This window comes from Myotis myotis, unplaced genomic scaffold (genome assembly GCF_014108235.1).
Source record: "Myotis myotis isolate mMyoMyo1 unplaced genomic scaffold, mMyoMyo1.p scaffold_m19_p_17, whole genome shotgun sequence".
In the NCBI taxonomy this organism is placed as follows: domain Eukaryota; kingdom Metazoa; phylum Chordata; class Mammalia; order Chiroptera; family Vespertilionidae; genus Myotis; species Myotis myotis.
The window spans coordinates 12,117,844-12,139,213 of NW_023416321.1; the positions used below are offsets into that span (position 1 = coordinate 12,117,844).

The 21,370-nt window shown below is 38.5% G+C and overlaps 1 protein-coding gene across 11 annotated transcripts in view; it reads right to left on the reverse strand.

Moving 5' to 3' along the window:
- The window catches only part of MBTD1 (mbt domain containing 1), a 47,329-nt gene that overhangs the window by 11,995 nt on the left and 13,964 nt on the right, over positions 1-21,370 (reverse strand). For 7 of the 11 annotated variants that reach the window (XM_036339374.1, XM_036339373.1, XM_036339377.1 and 4 more), the window contains 13 exons: positions 20,036-20,175; positions 18,639-18,753; positions 17,562-17,644; positions 9,354-9,471; positions 6,184-6,318; positions 5,818-5,906; positions 5,380-5,614; positions 4,727-4,782; positions 4,280-4,384; positions 3,063-3,210; positions 2,126-2,208; positions 1,432-1,666; positions 855-932 (listed from right to left, as the gene is read on the reverse strand). In XM_036339374.1, the coding sequence (XP_036195267.1) occupies positions 855-932; positions 1,432-1,666; positions 2,126-2,208; positions 3,063-3,210; positions 4,280-4,384; positions 4,727-4,782; positions 5,380-5,614; positions 5,818-5,906; positions 6,184-6,318; positions 9,354-9,471; positions 17,562-17,644; positions 18,639-18,753; positions 20,036-20,175 (1,620 nt within the window). The remainder of the gene's footprint in view (positions 1-854; positions 933-1,431; positions 1,667-2,125; positions 2,209-3,062; positions 3,211-4,279; positions 4,385-4,726; positions 4,783-5,379; positions 5,615-5,817; positions 5,907-6,183; positions 6,319-9,353; positions 9,472-17,561; positions 17,645-18,638; positions 18,754-20,035; positions 20,176-21,370) is intronic. The other 4 variants (XM_036339383.1, XM_036339378.1, XM_036339381.1 and 1 more) reach the window with 3 other exon arrangements.

Sequence of the window (21,370 nt, forward strand, 5' to 3'; positions counted from 1 at the left end):
CTTTTAAAAATATCTTTCCATAAAAAAAATTGTATCTTAGAATGAAATATTCCATGACCAACTTCAGGAAGAGAATCTGTGGCTCTCTATGGTGGAGAAAAAAGATTTTAAAAGCATCAGCGCTAGCCCTGACCGGCTGATAAAGCATCGGTCTGTGGAGTGAAGGGTCCTAGGTTCGATTCCGGTCAAGGGCATGTACCTTGGTTGCAGGCAAAACCCCAGTAAGGGGTGTGCAGGAGGCAGCTGATCGATGTTTCTCTCTCATCGATGTTTCTAACTCTTTATCCCTCTCCCTTCCTCTCTGTAATAAAATCAGTAAAAAAAAAAAAAAGAAAAAGAATCAGAGCTATCAATATATTTGGCTATTAACCCCAGTAACCATTCATTGTAAGGTAAAATAGAAAAAGCAGATTTAAAAAAATTTTCTTAAGTTTGACTTTGCTAGCCATCCACTTGAATTTCTTATAAGTACTGTTCTAGAGTTTAGTTTTATAAGAGTTTTGGGTTTATTAGGCTCCAAGTCTATTTATAAGCATCAAGCATCTGCTATTAAAATTTTTAAATAAAAATGTTTTTTTAAAATTAATTTCCAGTAGGTTAACATATTATTTCAAGAATCATTTGTAGATTCTATTCTTTACCATATATGTTATAATCATTTTTCCTGTCAATTAAAATATGTGGTTCTCATTATTGCAAATGTTTGCCTTTTATGGCATACTGCACCTTTAAGTGTAATACACAACGCACAGTCACCAGCTCTCACAAGGGGTATCACTTTTTGTGCAAAAACACCGTGACCCCAGTTGGCTAACAATTTAGGAAATGTATATAAACACCATGTGGCGACCCACTTTTCTTATGTCCTTTGTACTGCTGGGACTTAGCCTTTTTCTTCTGTTTTGATGAACCTGATTGGCTTTCTCTTGTCGCTGAAAGATAAAAGGGAAAATTGGTACAAGATAATTGCTTACCACTAACCATAGGTACAACTTAAATGAACTATCTTTACCAAGAACTGTTATACTTGTAAAATTACATGATGCTTTGAAAATAAGAGTGCTTGTTCTGATAAAACCATAAACCTCAATACCAGACAGATTCCACTATCTGTTCAATAAGCACTTACCATATTCCAGTAAATTATTGGCCTATCATTTTAAACTCATTAAAATAGGCCTACTTTAATGTGGTAAGTGCTCTTACTATTGTGTTTCTATAGTCATTAGGAAACTCACTATTGAGGTTTGCACGGCCATGGTACACATGCTCTAATTCTGTGATACTGTTTTTGAGTCCTAAGATCTTACCTGGCAACCAATCAGACATAGGTATATTCTTGTCCTGTGAGCTCACAAGATGAGCATTGTGAGACAGTCCACAGAAGAACTGCTGACTTACAAAAGGACACCTTTCTGTATACCAACTTACACTGTGATGCGGGAGGCTGTAGTTGATATCCAGTTAATTGACACCACCCTACAGGATAGAGGTCAGGAGACTCACAGTCTACCCACTGGTCATATTCTTCTTCCCATCCATCAAAGTGTATCCTCAAGAGGCGATGAATGATTCGAGTGACTGTGGCTACACATATTAAACGTGGCTCCATGAGATCTACTGCTTCTAACTTCATTCCGACACGAAATCCGTGATTTGGAACATCCTGACATGGAGAAGCAAAACATTAATACTGGTGAGAAGACGAATGCATAACTCCAGTATCACTATGACAGGGAAAGAAAGAAAGCAACATAACCACATAATGTAATTTAAACCAAAAATTCCCCAATAATTCTTTAGTCATTGAAACGTGTGAAGGTGAAGCATTTAAGAACTAGATAGGCCACGTATTCATTTTTATGTTACTCAGATTAAAAAATGAAACCCTGTTTGGAAACAAGCTTCACTTCCTAGGTAAAGGAAGTATTTATATTGTTTTATTACTCTCTATTTTTTAAAATATAAATCTCAAAAAAAAAAGGAAAGAAAAAAATAACAAAAATAAAAAAATATATATATAAATGTCCACTAAGAAATTCTAATAAAAGCAAAGATAGTTCCTCAATAATGATGTACATTTTTGTGTACAATTCCACATAATCATGCCATCAGTGAAATTTACCTTATTAAATAGTTTTACTGGTGCTGCAATGGAGCCAGTTTCCCTGAGGTAGTCAAACCATTTAAAAGGAAGTTTAGTGTAACCTGTGGGACACAATTGGTTTAAGTAGCAGTTCATTTAAAATTAGCATAATACTAAAAGCAGGTAACAAGCAATTCAGCACAGGCTCAGGTTTGAGGTTATAATTCTCGCTCTGATACTGCTGAGTCTCACAGCTCCTCCATGTTATAAAGGTTTTCCTTCTTTTCTAGACAGACCCTGGTATACCCACTTATCCTAACGCAAACGCGACTCTCCCTTCCTCTGACACCACAGGAACTACAGACTTCTGCTTTCTCAACCCTAGGCTTAGAAGAGTCCAGAATCTAACACCTTCCAGCGACATTCTTTTCTTTACAAGAAAGAAAACTCACTGAACAAATGCTATTCATCTGGGTTTGTCTCCCCCCCACCCCGCCCCTTCTTTTCTTAAAAGAAAAACCATAGGCTCAGGTGTTAAAATCAGAGAAGTTGTTAGTTAAGCCACAAGAGCTATTTAAGGTTCTACCTTCTTTTAAAAAGCCACATGACTCTAAAAATGGAAACTTGCCCCCTCAACACTAAAGTATCTATTAAAAAAACCAGTTAAATGTATGCAATAGCCTATTGAGCTTAATCACCATTTCAACAGTGCTTGAGAATACAAATTCATATTATAAAGTATATGGATTCTCAGAAAAAATTCTATACTAACAATTTATTAAAGCTACCTGGAATATAGTGCTTTGATTTTAGACCATCTCACAGCTCTTACGGTGTGTGCATATATTCATATATGCAATATATACATAGATATTCACACAGCAAGAAGCCTAGGGCTGTGTTAAATGTTGTAAACAGATATCACATAAAAGGAAAGCAAGAATGAAAACCCAGTATGTGTATTAGGATGAAGTACCTCTAGGTGGAGTAAGTTCAATCATGTTAATTTCACAGAAACCAACAGGGAAAATAGAAGGGGAGGTTGCATGATAACAGAACCAGTCAGATCCATCTGCTGCTTCTGAGCCATCGATCCCAATCATTAGGAATCCGTCAGCCAGCACCTTTTAAATGAAAAGAATTCCAAGTATTTGAAATTAGACACCATTATTTTTTAAAAAACATTGATTTTTACAGAGGGATAGAGAGTTAGAAACATCAATCAGCTGCCCCCTGCACGCCCCCTACTGGGGATCCAGCCCACAACCAAGGCACATGCCCTTGACCGAAATCGAACCCAGAACCCTTCAGTCTGCGGGCCGAGGCTCTATCCACTGAGCCAGACCAGTTAGGGCTAGACACCACTATTACAAAAATGACCCTTTAAGTTTAAGTAACATACTAAAGGAAAGGAAAATCTATGACATAAAAGATTTCTTAAAAGTGAAAAATGCTTGCCAGGGGATTCTTAGGCCTGAGAACTGAGAACCACTCTTTTAAATCTTTTCTTATAAGCAGTTTCAGAAAAAAAGAAAAATAAAAAATAAAAAAAATAAAAAAAGAAAGTACTACCTACCAAAAGGAAGGAAAAGGCACAAAAAGTTAACACAGGAAACTGAAGATAAACTTGGCCTTGTTACAATTCTGTGTTGGACTAGTTTGGACCAGGAAGTAACTTAAATATTTTTCCTCTAATTTAGGATATACTTCAACAAATAAAGGCAGCGACTCAAGAGGACAATCTTAACAAGCTAGACAAGAGGAGAACCTCTGATAAGAGAATTCAAAGTCACTTTAAAATACTCGTAACTGTCTCGTCTCCCCAGTGAAGACACACACACACACATTTTATGTCAAAAAGAATTCTATTAGGGGCCTCCTTCTCCTGTAACTTTAAAAACAGTTCTTGCCGAAACCGGTTTGGCTCAGTGGATAGAGCGTCGGCCTGCGGACTGAAGGGTCCCGGGTTCGATTCCGGTCGGGGGCATGTACCTGGGTTGCGGGCATATCCCCGATGGGGGATGTGCAGGAGGCAGCTGATCGATGTTTCTCTCTCATCGATGTTTCTAACTCTCTATCTCTCTCCCTTCCTCTCTGTAAAAAATCAATAAAAATATATTTAAAAAAAACCAAAAAAAACCCCAAAACAGTTCTTATAACTGCATTCCTGTATTTTAAAACCCATTCTTGTACCTTTCTAATGGTTGCCACACATATTGTGGAAAGATTTAATGGGTCTATAGCTTCCAATTTCATTCCTTCCTTGAACCATTCCCCACTCTGGTCCACTTCTTTTACCTAAAGAATTACAGGAAAGCACATCACTGTTACAAATATTATCATTTTAATAATGAAAGTGTTACCAATTTGAAAAGGTTTACCAGATGGAAATACCAAATGCCTTCTCCTACCTACCTAATATTTTAATGCAGACTTTCATTAGGGAACAGAGAGAATTCAGGCAAACAGACAGAATTTAAAAATAATTATAATCAATAGTTGTGACACCTATGAATTACAAGGTCTTAATCCTTTTAAGCGAACATATGTAATTGTGATTTCTATAATTTTAGGAAAAAAACCCCACAACCCTCTTTTAAACATAATTTACAAATGAGGGTTCTTATAAAAACTTCTTACCTTAGCAAATAAATGTGGTGGTGTATCAAAATGTCCATCCTGTTTCTTTGTAATATCTACAAGGAAAAGTTACATACTAATCTGTCAGCATTTGTGAGAAGACCAAAAACCACGTTTCTTTGAAGGTTTCAAACTCACAAGGTATGTATACTCTAAAACATGGCAAAAATATATGCCTTCTACATTTATGATTAATAACCTTTAATAGTCTTTCTCTCTTCAGAGTACATGTGCCATTAAGTACACTCAGCCAATTAGAATGCTGATAATTCCCTAATGAGGGCATTATAACGTTAAGTGTGTTTTAATGTGTTCAGTATTAAGTTTAACCACATGTAATTCTGCTATTTTGATTAAAATTGAATGGAAAGAGAAAGGATAAAGGTTTAGATCTTTCAAATGGGGTGGATAAGAAAAATGTAAGAAAACAAATGTAGTTGTGACCAGAAGTGCATTATTTTTTAATTGAAGATGAGTGGAAGAAGGAATTAGGACACAAATATTCTGTGTGAAGCTTCTCGATTACGGTAGAATAAGCTGCCCAGACAACTAGAATGCTATCTTTGACCTATACTATTCTGTAGAGAAAAATAACCAGGTAGCAGACTTCAGCTTCAATGACACTGTCAATAGTTCTCATGACAGGTGCTTACCAGATCTTTTGAATCGATGGCCTATGCTTCGAGACCAGCCAATATGATGGATTAGTGGGCTGTGCATATGGCACCAGAAGTCATCTGTTTTATCTTCACTGTCTTCATACACTAGTCTTAATCGTCCTCCAATTACACTTTCCACCACTGCTACTCGTGTTCGACACAAATGTCTCTTGTCAACCACTTCTACTCTCATGCAAGGTTTGAAAGGATACTGCATACTTTCTGAAACCTTGAAATAAAAGCAGACAAAAACTCTTTGGGATTCATGACAGAAGTCTACAAATTATTTTACTATTGCACTATTAAAAATAATGATATTTACTACAGCTCTGGCTCACTAAATTAAAACAATTCCTTAAAAACTTGAAAGTTACTCCTTTTTACAGAGCTCTCATTTGACACTTCAGTCCTTTTCTAAGATTCCATCTTTACCTTTTGTGAGAAGTCGGGAGGAAGTGTTTTGGCACCAGTAAGTCGTTTCACTAGAAAAGCTTTCCAGTTCGTATACTTATGATGAATAGCTAAAACAAAAGAAATAACCAGTTACACCTTAGTGAAGAGTGAATTGCTACATAAAGTATTTGTTAAAAAAAAAAGTAACAAATTTCCTTGCAATTTAGAATATTAAGGTCCTGAAGAGCAACAAAAATAGAGAAAACAAATATGTCTTGCCAGCAATTAAGTTAATTGAAACCAAAAAATATATTCTTAATTTCTGTATCACCTTAATGTTACTATGAGTGAAACTGCATTTAAGTCTGTGCATTTATATCACAGTAAGGGTAATAAACTGCTTACTTCTAGGAGGGACAAGAGGCTTCCCACTGGCTGCACACCAGCCAACTGGACGGATATCAGAGCTACAGATATTGCACCAGAAGTCCAGAGCAGAGTCGTTTTCAAATCCTTCATATCTCAAAAGGGCATTGTAACCTGAAACCAACAAATTAATCACCACATAAGGAGAAAATCAATGAAATAAAATAGGACCTAGCTGCTGGTGATGGCTGTAAAACGTTAGTGTGTATCTGCCACAGAAACACTTGCAGGGTTGAGAACAGATGGCTAGGCCCCAGCCCTGAGATTTTGATTTAGCAGATCTTGGGTCAGTCTGAGAATGTGCATTTCTCCCATCCAAGTACTAACCAGGCCCGACCCTGCTTAGCTTCCGAGATCAGACGAGATCGGGCGCGTTCAGGGTGGTATGGCCGTAGACAAGCCTACAGCACCCGGTATTCCCAGGCGGTCTCAAAATGTGCATTTCTAACAAGTCCCCAGTGATGCTGCTGCCCCTGGTGTATGGATCAGACTTTGAGAACCATTTGTACAGTACAATTAGTTTTACTGTTTTCAAAGCCTGGCTTCCTCCTTAGAATATATTTTAATTTTACCCATGGTTTCTTACATTTTAAAACAGAAATTCACAGTGAAAACAGAGTTGGGAAAGTTCTATTAGGCTGTGTAGTTTTGAAAATAAAAGAAAGAAGACTGTGTATGGTTAGTTAATAAAATCTTTTCAAGTCAGAGAAACACAGTTAAAATACATTTCAAAGAAATTATTTTACTCAGCTCAACAGGCGACCAATTATTCTTGGATAATTTGGATTTAGCTACTTCAAGAGTCTAAATTTTTCTGTCCTGTTTATTTGGAAATAAGACTTGAAAATGCTAAGTAAAGAAATTCAATAAACACAGATGAAAGTCTGTGAAATCACTCAAAAAACTATATGTACTAAACAAATAGGAAGATGTATTTTATAGAAATAACAGAAAGTATAAGATATAACCTATTTGTGATTTAATAAAATCTTATGTTGAAATAGATTAATGTTTAATTTAAGGTGTTTAGTAGAATAAAAGAGGCCAAATAAACTTGTATTTTAGGCCGGGAGCTACATTTAGTCAGCCTTTATATGTTAATATCTATGATAAAAATTTATAGCATTACACCTTTAGTTTTAAAATGCAGTAAGTCACAGAATAATTCATAAGTTTGCTAACTGTTGCTGAGCTCTAGTTCATGATTAACACCAGGCTCACTTCTAAAACATCACTAAAGTGGCTTAGAATAAGATCTATGAGGCAATTCGATAAAACAGAAATGTAAAATCAGAGACGGAAGGTAGAAATAATTCTCGGATATTAAATGCAACGGATTTAAACACCTAGGACAGAAACAATATATTGCTGCTTTAAATTATGGTGTAGAGGATAAGAGTAGCATTTAGAGAATGCTTACATAGCAGGGGAAGCATTTCAAGGAAAAGATAGGAAATGAATTGGGTTATACGCCAAGTACAAAACATGGGACATTCTTGTGAGAGTAAGCAAAGGCACGGAGATGACAGAGAGCACACTGTATGAGGGCGGAGGAAGATTAATCTCTTTAGAACAGATGACTTATATTGGGGAGCAACAAAAGATTTGGTCATTGGTGTACAGTGCAACTCAAATGGCTGTAAATGCTGGCCATCTTCACCCTTTAAGGACAAAGAAGCCAGAAAGGTCTTGAAGAAGAGCAACAAAAATAGGGAAATGCCTATTCATTTGTGCATTAAAGACATTTAATTTGGAAAAATGGAATTAAGATCATTTTTAGGTAAGTTAGGTCTATCGATGACTGGGGGAGAATTTCTGGGTAGGACTAGAAAGAGCAGGATAAGACACCTCTTCCAGGAATCTAAGGGTAACGTTTCTTATTTGAGTGGCTATCCCTCCCCTACAGTGCCCTGTGACACCACCACTCACTGAGCACCTTGTCATAAACTTTTCCAACGTTTGGCAGATGTAAGCTCACAGAAAAAAACCAAGTCTTACACTTTTGCACATCACCTGCCTACAGTGTCTAACAGAGTAAATGCCTAATACATTTACTTCATGAGCAATAAGGTAATAAAGGATCAGGGTACACAAAAGTAGTGGACATGAAGAAAAAGGAAGAACTCAAGATACATGAAATTATCAATACTAGTTTACTTTTGCTATTGTGACTCTTATCACTTTTTTTTTTTTTTAATACCTCTACTGTGTGTTACTTTTCTTTTCTTTTTTTTTTTTTTTTTAAAAAAAAAATATATTTTATTGATTTTTTACAGAGAGGAAGGGAGAGAGATAGAGAGTCAGAAATATCGATGAGAGAGAGAAACATCGACCAGCCACCTCCTGCACATCTCCCACCGGGGATGTGCCCGCAACCCAGGCACATGCCCCTGACCGGAATCGAACCTGGGACCTTTCAGTCAGCAGGCCGAGGCTCTATCCACTGAGCCAAACCGGTTTCGGCTGTGTGTTACTTTTCAAAGTATTTTCCTATTCCAGGGGTTGGCAAATTCTATTATGGCTCACAGATCTGGTCTGATTTGTTGTTGTTTTTAAATATATTTTTAATGATTTTGAGAGAAAGAGGAAGGGAGAGGGTCAGAGATAAACATCAAGGTGAAAGGAGAACATCAATTGGCTGCCTCCTGCACACCCCCCACCAGGGGATCGAGTCTACAACCTGGGCATGTGCCCTGACCTGGAGTCAAACCTACAACCTTTTGGTGCACGGGATGATGCTCAACTAACTGAGCCACACTGGCCTGATGTTTTATAGTTCGCCATCTAAGAATGGTTTTTACATTTTCAATGATTGAAAAAACAACAAAGAATAGTATTTCATAATAGGTGACATATAAAACCCAAATTCAGTGGCTATAAAGTTTTACTGAAACACAGCCATGCCTATTCATTTGTGTATTGCTATAGCTGTTTTCATGCTACAATGGTCGAGTTGAATAGTTGTGACAGATTGTTTTGCCCAAGAAGCTGAAAATACTTATGTCTGGCTTTTAACAGAAAAAGTTTGCCAATCCCTGCCCTAATACCATATTTATTTATTTGGCAACATTTGCAAAATTTACAAATACGTTTCCTTAAAAGTTACACACATAATCGGCATTTTCTAGAACAAGATGCATGCTTTTCACCTGCTAATTTTACAATCCCAGCAATCCAGAAGACTTTGGTAGGCAGGCTGCAGTCTGTATTGGGAACTTCTACTCTCACATTTTCTGAGATGTCACCCCAGCAGGTCCCCATAGGTGCCTGTCATATAAAAATTACTAAATTATCATCTTATTAACATAAAACCTAAAACATACCATTCAAAATTAAGCATTACTATCAATAATAAAAATATTAAACTAAAAATTCCATTTAATTCATTCACTTTTCTTTAAAAATATAATTGTTATTCCCCTTTTCACAGAATTCTACTTGTAAAAATCCAGTGACAAGGTCAAGCTCAAGATGAAGAGGATTCACATGTATTAGAATAGATCCATGTCGACCAAAATTCAATACTGTCTTAATACAAGACTTGAGCAGCAATTTTTTAAAAACTGAATCACAACTTGAGGGACTTCACAGGATAAAGTTGACTTAAGAAACTCATTATTTTTAATATGCACTGAATAAATATACTTTAGTTTAATCTCTAATTTTAAAAGATCTCACCAAAGAGCAGAAAGAAAAAAATTCCCATCAACAATGTGGTTTCCAATAACAAAGGAGAAACAAAACTTAAATATCTGTATTTTCAACTTAGTTAAATTCATAGAACAGAAATATAGCCTGATAAACAGACATGTGGCAAAAGCACTGGGTAAAGTTATTTAAAAGTGGGAGTTGAAGAGTTTTTGAAGATGCATACCATCATAGTAACTTGTTAAATAATTTGTTATTTCTAAATTTCTCATACAGGAGTTACTGTAAACAAAAAGAAAACTTTCAATGTTAGAACCCGTAATCAGTAGCCTCCAGACTACTTTAACAAAAGGTTATTTTAACCTTTAACAAAAGGTTATTTTAACCTTTAACAAAAGGTTAAAATGAGGATTCAGAAAACCAACTAAACGACTATCATGAAGGGATTTTCCAAAATTCACATATGTTCCTAAATTACAATTTCCACTACATTTTAATCCTTATAACTTGAGGCCATTTACAATTATCTGGAGCGTATGCAATGGTAAATTAAATCAAATGAGTGAATTCAGGAATATAAATGCTAATAATACTAAACAGTCTCTATGGCCTTTGATATCAGCTCCAGGAAATATAATTCAGAACCTTGATCATGATTAGGTGAGATTATAAAAGACCTGATAATACGAGCAAATCAGGAAAAGACAAAATAGCTTCAAGGCTCAAAGATGAGTAAACACAAAGCCATCCAGGAGTCACAGGATCTAGCCAATCTGAACACGGGGCAATGCTTTCCATGCAAAGCCTCCCATACATTGGCAGATGCTAACCCAACAGGAGGATTAGCCTAGAACAGTACACGAACCCTATCCTCTCAATACTTTACATGGAACTTCTGAAGGAGAGGAAGAAAATGTCAAATGATACTGAGCTAGGATAAGTCTGGCACCAAACACAGAATCAATTTATGGCTATTGCTTGAAGGAGCAAATAAACTTGAAGACAATGACCTATCTCAACTATGTGTGATTCTGGAAGGGTGCATGTAACTACCTCCCTGAGCTGTGCAAAAAAAATAATACCTCCGTCATGATGACCTCTTCCTGCTTTTTAAAAAAACGGAAATACTGGACTCTTCGGGTTCTGCTATCTCCCCCTGTATCACTCTAGACTGTAGGGCCATCCCTATTGCCAGCAGATATGACCAGAAAAGGAGAGGCTGGGAGGAAGATAGTAACACAGATTAAGCTAAGATAAATTAACACAAAGACCATGTATTCAATTCTGTGAGGATGGACCAATTAGAGTCGACAGATGTAGTTAAATGTATTGAATTAAGGTAGGGTATTCATCCATCCCTCTGTGTTTGGCTGCCAAATCTTATGGAATGGGTTTATTTTTCATTGAGAAGAAAGAGGCATGGTATTGCTGAGTAGCTGGGGTTTATGTTGGCACATTGCTAAGTACATTTGGCAGACAGGACTCCTTTTTGAACTAGATATGACAATGTCATACTGATTTTTTTTAAAAAGCCTTAACAATTGTTTGGAGAAAATAACTTTTAGTCACATTAAAGAAAACAAAGTATCAATATGCTCACTTAAAAAATAAAGTGCATGTTGACTTTAGCGGGGATACTATGTTCTGGTCCCTACAGTCTGGATTGGTATAGGAGAAAGTAGCAGAAAGTGACATTTGTTCTTGCCTGTAAGTTTGTGGTTCTGCTAGGCCCTCTTAAACCAATCCATATGGTTTACTCTAAGAAAAAAAAAGTAGAAAAAACAACAAAAAAGAGCACAATAGTCACTGAATAGTATGTGCTCGATGTGTTGAAATAAGGTAATTTTATAGATAATGCCCTTTTGTTTAAAATGAATATTCTTAAGTGTGGAAGACTAAATGACCCAGGGCTTGACAGCCATCTTCATCCAAGTCATCTGTCTTCTCTTGCTGGCAGGAGGGATACCTCTGAAAGTCTGGATTGGCATAGCATGAACTAGCAGAACCATAAGTTACAGGTAACAACAAATTTACCTTCCAGACTCAGGGCGAGAGGTCCACCTCAGGCTCCTCCCAAACCAGGAAGATCTGCTTCACCACTTCCTGCTCCAGGCCGCTCGTGAGGCTATCTGGGAGCGACTCTCCTTCCCTGCAAGGTAAGCTATCATCAGGTCCTGCCGACACGGCCACGTCCAAATGCTGAGGGCTCCCCAGCACAAATGTATAACCTCCACCTGACTGTCTGCAAGGAAGTAATTCGATGGGAAGCCTTATTTTCTGCACTTCAAGAATGTTCCCAGACAGTCCAGCAGCCTGGGTGGCTGGCATTTAGACTCTCAGAGGGCTGATTCACGGCAGAAATACAGATTTCCTTCCATAGAGCTGCCAACCTATAATTTTCTTATTTAATCCTCACCTGAGGATGTCTTTTCCATTGATCTCTAGAGAGAGTGGGAAAGAGAAGGGGAGAGAAAGAGAGAGACAGAGAGAAAGAGAGAGAGGGAGAAACATCGACGTGAAGAGACACATCAATTGGTTGCCTCCTACACTCGCCCCTGCACTTGCTTCTACCAGGGCTGGGGAACCTGCGATCGAGGTTCCTGTCCTGGACTAGGTATCGAACCTGCAACCATTTGGTCTGGGGGGGGGGGGGGGGGGGGGACAGACGCTCCAACCACTGAGCAACACTGGCCAGGGCCAACTTGTAACTTTTGCTAATCACACACAATTTTCAATATTAATAGAATTTAAGTGGGCAGAGGTTAGACTTGAAATTGCATATAGGTAATAAAAAAAAATCAACCCCAATGATGATATGGCAAATGGAGAAAAAGCCATCATTAGACTATTTTAAGACTAATAGGCATATGATTACTAAAGTGCATCAAGTAGAAAAAGATGAAACTTTATTACATATGTATTACATATGTCTTTATTCCTTTTTTTTATTGTCTAAAGTTTTACATATGTCTCCTTTTTCCCCAATTGACACCCCCCCTCCCCACCCCCCACACACCTCTTTCAGACAATCAGAACAGCTTCCTCTTATCCTAGCTATGTTTATTAGGGAAAAGGGGAATGCTGATGCTTAAAAAAAAAAAAAGTCTGAAAACTACCACCTAGATAAAAGATACATCAGAAATGTGGCAACCATAATATACAGATTTCTAAGTAGATACATTTAATGACAATTGAGCTTCATTTCCATTGCTAAATTATAAAAAACATCAAATGCTGTTGTAATCCTATCTAATAAAAGAGAAACATGGTAATTGGTGTACGACCGCTACCCTTCCCATTGGCTAATCAGCGAGATATGCAAATTAACTGCCAGCCAAGATGGTGGCCGGCAGCCAGGCAGCTTGAAACTAACATGAGGCTTGCTTGCTTCAGTGACAGAGGACTCCAACGTTCCCCGCCTGCCTTGCTGGCCTCTGAGCCTGCAGTTTAAGAAACATTGTAACAAATATAGAAGCTAAACAAAACCCCAGAAACCAGCTTTCAGCAGGCTGGGATCTCAGAGCTGGAGTTGATACAGAGTTTCGATTATAGAACCAAAACAAACCAGATACCTGCTTTCAGGAGCAGAGGCCTAAGAGCTGGAGCCTCAGAGCTAAAGGTGGCCCAGAATAAAAAAAGAAAAAGAAAAAAAGGAGCAGTTGGGAGCTTCAGTCCCAGCCTGAAAACAGCCCTCAGCCCCTCACAAAGAGTGGCCAGGCACCCCAGTGGGGACCCCCACCCTGAAGGGTGTGTGACCAGCTGCAAACAGCCATCATCCCCTCACCCAGGCTGGCCAGGCAACCCAGTGGGGACCCCTACCATGATCCAGGACACCCTTCAGGGCAAACCAGCCACCTCCCACACGTGCACCAGGCCTCTAACCTATATAGTAAAAGGGTAATATGCCTCCCAGCACCGGGATCAGCGGAGTCGCGAGGCCTCCCGGCACCGGGATCAGCGTGACGGGGGCAGCGCCCAAACACCCTGATCAGCCCTGCTCTGTGCCTGATAGGGGGGAGCTCCCCAACCCCCTGATTGCCCTGCGGCTCTGTGTGTGACAGGGTGCGGCGCCCCAACCCCCCCCCACCCCCCCTCCCCGCCACGGGCCCTGCCCTGAGTGTGACAGGGTGCGGCGCCCCAAACCCCTGATCCGCCCTGCTCTGTGTGTGACAGGGGCGGTGCCCCAACTCCCCTATCGGCCCTACTCTGTGAGTGACAGGGGGGAGCTCCCCATCACCCTGATTGGCCCTGCTCTGTGTGTGACAGGGGGCAGCTCCCCAACCCCATGATCGACCCTGCTCTGTGTGTGACAGGGTACGGAGCCCCAACCCCCCTGATGGGCCCTGCTCTGTGAGTGACAGGGGGCAGCGCCCCAACCCCGATTGGCCCTGCTCTGTACATGACAGGGGGTGGCGCCGCAACCTCCCCATCTACCCTGCCTTGAGTGTGACAGGGGGAGGTGCCCCAAGCCCCCAATTGGCCCTACCCTGAGCGTGACTGAGGGTGGCATTGCAACCTCCCGATCCGCCCTGCTCTGTGCATGACAGGGGGTGGCGCCGCAACCTCCCCATCTACCCTGCCTTGAGTGTGACAGGGGGAGGTGCCCCAAGCCCCCAATTGGCCCTACCCTGAGCGTGACTGAGGGTGGCATTGCAACCTCCCGATCCGCCCTGCTCTGTGCATGACAGGGGCAGCGCCCCAACTAGCCAATCGGCCCTTCTCTGAGCCCGACCAGGGGTTGCACCTAGGGATTGGGCCTGCCCTCTGCCACCCGGGAGCAGGCCTAAGCCAGCAGGTCGTTATCTCCCGAGGGGTCCCAGACCGCGAGAGGGCACAGGCAGGGCTGATGGACCCCCCTTCCCCCCGAGTGCACAAATTTTTGTGCACCGGGCCTCTAGTTGAGTATAAACCACTATGCATAAATAGTGCAGTTATCACACCAGCCTCCCCCCAAATTCCTGGTTCAATCAGAACAACTCTGCTTCTATGTTACACACTGGATGTTGTTATTTTTTAAGTATGTTTTTATTGATTTCTTTTTAGAGAGGGAGAGAGAGATAGAAACATCAATGAGGAGAGAGAATCATTGATCGGCTGCCTCCTGCACACTCCCTAGTGGGGATCAAGCCTGCAACCCGGGCATGTGCCCTTGACTGGAAGTGAACCCGGGACCCTTCAGCCCATAGGCTGACGTTCTATCCACTGAGCCAAACCAGCTAGGGCCACATTGGATTTTTAAAAAATTATGTTTGAATAAAGAATCCCCTAGCAGGGAAAGGCTCCCAACCTGTGCTCATGTTGAAGACAAGGCGTATATAGAGTTTGGAGGAAGCAGGCCCTACTGATGAACCAGTGTTAGGCAGATCTCATGTTTCCAGCTGATGCCGACAGTAGGTTTTCTAAAGCCAAAGCTAGTAATAGTAACCCTCCCTGGAGACCTAAAAGCGTATCTCAGGGGGAGAACCATGAAGAGTCAACTCTAAACAACAAAATCAAGTGTAGCATGAGGTGTGATCTCCTAAACCAAATGGTTTCAGATGAAGATGCTGGTTAAGCCACAGAGCAAAGTCATTAGTACTAATATATACTTAGAAATTACCAATGTAAGTTTTTTCCTATTTGATAAGGAGAAGGCAGTAAAGAAAGATGAGTGGAGCAGAAAGGCACTCGGTAACAGATGCCTCGCCTCTGCGTGCAAATGAGGAGTCTCCACTGTATTATTATTATTTTAAAGCTGATTTTAGAAAAAAGGAAAAAAATGATTTTAGAGAGAGGGAGGGTAAGGGGGGAAACTGAGATACAGATAGACAGATAAGAGAGAAACATTGAACGGTTGCCTACCTAAGTGCCCCAACTGGGGACTGAACCTGCAACCTGGATATGTGCCCTGACCAGGAATCAAACCCACCACATTCTGGTGTATGCTCCAACCAACTGAGCCACACCTGCCAGGGCCACAGCATTCATTATTGATAACACGATTAAAGCTAGATGCTCTATTTATAAAAGTAGAGGCCCGGTGCATGGCGGGGTCTGGCTGGCCCGCCCTGGACCAGTGGGGGTAGGGGGTGGGGGTGGGGGTGGGGGACGACGACACAGGAGGTTGGTGGACCGGCCCCGCCCCTGGTTGAACTCTGGTCGAATGGACAATTTGCATATTACCCTTTTAATATATAGGATAATACTTTAATCTTAATAAAGCAAAGTTGAAAAGAAAATCAATTTCATTATTATAATTGAGATTTTCTTGCAAAGAATTTTAATATAGTTTTATTATTCAAAGATATGGATGTGAAATAAAACATGAAATTGAGACTTTGATATGCTATTTAAAAAATATTCTTGACTACTTACATAAAATAACTAGACATGGCTTATGATACTGAAACATAAAAACCAATATTAAAATAAAGATAGTAAAGAATAAAGGCTATTCAGGAGACAACAGACAAGTGTTCCAGGAATCTGGGATGAAAGACTTATTGCAACTGAAAGCAAACTAATTCTGAGCTTTTTAGTACCAGAAGGAACTATCCCAAGAGACAGTTAAAGATTTGTTTAGTAATTCTCTTTAAAGCTGCTGTTGCCATGTATTTAATAGCTCTCACAAACGTGACACCACTATCAACATTACAGCAAAATAAATCACCCAAGTTACACTGTGATAAGTATCTAAGATTCCACGTAAGTTGGTTCAGATAGTTACCGTGCCACCAGGACTAAGGGCTTAACACTTGTACTTTTAAGAAAGAAAACCAGCAAATGAATGAACTTGCTTTAATTTATATTTCTACCACTAAATTAATATGCTTGGCCTTGATCAAGATCTTGTATTAGCCATGAATGAATGAAAATTCATTTGGATTTCCACAGCAAGAACTCAAACTCAGTTTTGTTTACATGCTATTATTTAAAAGTATAGCCCTAACTTAATAAAATGTTAAGTGTAAACAAAATTTCATTCATTATTTTTCTAAATTCTCTTTTTTATACATGGTCAGTAGCAGATAGAACCTTTATATATAAATTGAACTTGTAGTCAGGTTACAAAAGCATCGTAGAAAAAAAAAATTGCAGATAGTTTATCACAGGCTCTTGAATCAAAAAGAAATAGAATCAAAAGGAAAGAACTTCTCATCAGATACATATTAAACATAACTGAATAATTTCTGATGCTTTGTAACAATCTAATTGCTTAAAAAAAATCTAGGAATGGGTTATGCACGATATATATACCACATATTTCAGCCCACAATACTGTATTACTAATAGTTCCTTCTGTGCTTTGGTGCTTTTACATTTGGAGACAAAAATAAAACTGGAAGACAGACCCTTTCTTTTCTGAATTATCAGGCCAAATCACAAAGATTTAGGTAACATACATAATAGACGATTTCTATTGTTGAATGACATGACATTGCCACTGTATAACTATTTTTTATACAAAACCAGCAACTTAATATAAAAATTGGATGAGATTAGTATTTTTCCTTGTTTAAAATAATTTCAGATTGCAATTTCTTTATAAAAAGCTTTTACTTATAAAACTTATAGAAGTTATTTTTTAGCTATTGATAGGTAAAATAAAAAACATTTCCATTACAAGGTATAAAATAAAGATCTAAGGATAAGATGCTTAGGTGTTATTGTACCTCTAGATTTAGCAATAAATAAGCGTTTCAATTTGAGGTGAGAAATTCCATACTCACATGTTTAAAGCAGGTAACTGGAGCTGCTATAAAGCTATTGCTATTGATGTAGTTACCCCAGCTGAAACCTTCCATGGAGACTACTGTTGAAAAAAAAAGAAATTTAGATATATTACAATTCTCAAATCTTTTATCTTTAACACACTGTTTGTGGGTAGTTTTTATTGCGCGCTAACAGGTGGCGCGGGCCATTTTTGCTAATTTTTTGCGCAAATGGCAACGTTCAGTAAAATTACGATAACTTTGGTTTACGTATTTATACGTTACCCACATTCTACCGCTAGTCTATAAAAAACGTATCCCGCGTCTATAACATAACGTGTCCCGCGCTCTACTATCAGTCAACGTAAAACGTATAAATACGTTTCCCACATACAATGTGTTAAAAAGGCTATTATTTTAAAATGTGAATTGATATAAAATTAATTTAGCACCTTTCAAGTTGTGTTTTTATGTAAAGATTAAAGAACTTCTCTAGATGAACATGAATTTTGGCATCAGTCACATTTGCAAACAAATAGCAGTTAAACTCTTTTACATACAACATATATTCCTCAGAAGTGAAGTAAGAGCTCTCCAGTTATGAGAAGCCACGAACAGCTGAGCAGGTGCTCATAACTAACATGGCTATGGCTACTTGTTTTTATTCCCACACAGTTCTTACGTGAGCCCAGGGCTAAGTCTATCCAGTATCTACCACCTAATAGTAGGGCTTTCATTACTGTACTCCTTATTTACCTCCCGGCCAGAGAATATCCTATTAGAATGGTCCTTTTCTCTTTTGACTCGCTTCTACCCAACCCCCCTGAAGCCTGCTAAATGTCCTATTTCTTTGCCAATTACCTTCACAACGCTCCCTACCACCCAAAGCACTGACAAACAGTACATAAAAAATACCAAACCAGATAAAAACCATTAATATAAAGGACGCTGTCACAAGTATCAGGAAGCCTAGTGTCATGTGCTAATAGGGCATAGAAATAGCTTAGTTTACTAGAAACCAAATTAGAATGTCACTAATTAAAACTAGATGAATCTATCAAATTATTTCACCTCTATTACATTCACTCACATTACCTGCTTTAGTCTTTGCTTGATTTTGCAAGGTAGCTTGATACTGAGCATATGCGGCTAGTTTAGCAACTAAAGGTTGTTTCTGAAGAACTTTTGCTTTCTTTGTTGGAGGCTTACCCTAAAACAAGAAGAGTTAAGTAAATAGGATTCTTTTCACCTCCCCCCCATCAAAAACTAATTTGATTGCATACTACTCATTCTGCTTAAGTAAACATTGAGGGTTTAGAAAATTATTAAAGCAGAGGGAACATACAAGGAATTTTAACATGAGAAATGTATTCTTGAGTTCTGGCACAATGTAGATATCTAATATGGGTAGCAGAGCTGGCATAGACAAAAATAGCAATATGCAAATTAATATGTTAATAAAAAATTACATCCCATAAGATGTTAAAATATAGGCTGTGGTGGGTACTTGATTCTTTCTTTTACTAGATAAAACCAGTGGTTATTCACTCATGCAGGTTGCCAAGCATTGCTATTTATATGGTAAGAAAAGATAATTTAACGTTTAAAGAGTAAGTGACTGAGGTTTATACCTTTAGCGCTAACGCAAAAGATCAATGACAAAATGATCATGGGCCAAATTCACAGTGTGACAAACTGCCATCCATTTGGGTACAGACCAATGCTCAGGATCTTTAGGCACTGTCTTTCTGAAATATAGAAATACATCTAAGTGATGTATTTCCTTAATTTGGGGGACTTAAATAATCCTTTCAGTGCTATGTAATGATCACAGTAATAAATTAAAGGAGAATAAGAAAAATGTGATCACAAAAATAAAATGTATTACAAAACTCAGATATGCAATGCCTTTAAAACATTGTTTATATGCTACAGTAGTAAATCTTAGACAAATGGTCAACTTTCCAGTTATTCGGTAGGTATTGATATACAGAGAAATATGATTTTCCTTCTATATCATGAATGTTTTCAAAAAGGTTAGTTGGATTAACCAAATACATTTGGGCAAGGTATCAAATGGGTTATCAAAAGTACAAAGCAAAAATGATGGGAAAAGAAAACCAAAGGGAAATCATATCCCCTCAAATGCTGAAAGATTCTACCTTAATGTTAACTCAAAAGAAAACAAGAGGGAAAATGGCTTCGATTTCTGCATATAGAAAGGTATTTATTATATTTGTAATTATTTAGAAAAAGGGTTTTTTAACCCACTTATAAAATTCAGTTTATTCTGGATAATATGCCTTGTCTATTTATAATAGTTGTCAATTCTACATATGGAACAAACATGGGAGCTACTTCCTAAAAATGTGGGGTGTAAAATGATAACTGACCAATGGGGCAGAGTGGAGTGCGGTGAATCACATCAAATGAAAGATAAACAGTGAAAGCCATAGAAATAACAGATATAAAGAATAAGAAGGTTTCTGTACCGTTACCTGAAGTCTGGCCAAAATGCTTGCCTTCTTGGAATTAGACGAATAACTTCTTGAACATGAAACACTGCAGAAACGCTTTGTTTTGGAGTAAAAAGCATCTCGCACACCAACCATCCCACACATTTCACAGGTAGCTAATAGACAAAATAAAAAAGACTGGTGTCATGATCATATAATAAAATCAATTTTAATCTAACAGTTTAATAATTTCTCCAATTACCTAAAAGTTTTAATTTAAAAAGTTTCCTTCTCAAGGAAAGAAAATTTCTTCTATCTGTTGCTATACAAATGGTAGAAAAGGTAGAAAAGCCTAGACAAAAGTTAAGAGAAAAGATTGGTATGATGCCATCGCTAGGAGTACTGAAGGTCTGACAGGCTCTAAAAAGGGTCAAAAGACACAAACAAATACAAGTCAGATTCAACTAACATTTCCTTAGTGCTCACCAGGTGCCAGGCATTCTCATCTACAGTATGAGCTGCAGGGTTTGAAAGGGTTATAAACAAAGATGAAAGGTGTAACACAACTGAGGAATAATACAAAGTATCGTGTAAGCCTTTAAAATATTGCAGAGATTGATACCTAAAAAACCAATTCTTGGAAAAACGCAAAGGGCAAAAGAACTAATCTCTCCAGATATGTTCAGGGACAAGACAAAGGGATAGGGCCTGAGCTTGAGGTATATGCTCTATTATTAACTAAAAAGGGCAACAAAATTCTATTATTGTGCATCATTAGCTTAATGGACAATAACGTGAAGGGCAGAACAGAAAGAAGAAGGGTCACAAGAACTGAAGTTCAAAAAAGATAAACAGGAATATACCCAGGAGTGGAACTGCTTAGTTATACGGTTGTACTTTTCAATTTTTTTTTTTTTGAGAATTTGTCATACTGTGTTTCTTTTTTTCCTTTTTAAAGTTTATTTTTAATTGATTTTAGAGAAAGAAGGAGAGGGAGTCAAAGGGAGAGGGAAGACAAGGAGGGATGGACGAGGAGAGAAAAGAAGAGGGAGAGGGTGAGAGAGAAACATTGATCAGTTGCTTACTGTAAGCACCCTGACTGGGGATTGAACCCACAACCTAGGCATGTGCCTGACCTAGAATCGAACCCATAACCTTTTAGATGTAATGGACGACACTCCAATCAACTGAGCCTTTAGGCCAGGGCACAAGATGGCTGAATTTAGTAAGTAAAAGGTTACTGAAGAGCTTCAAAGTCTTATACCTTGGTTTAAAAAAAAGATCAACCACAAAAGCACATGACTGGTTTAATTGGTTTATTTCATGTGGTACAGATCAAAGGGTTTTAGTTATTTGTAAATTCAGTATTAG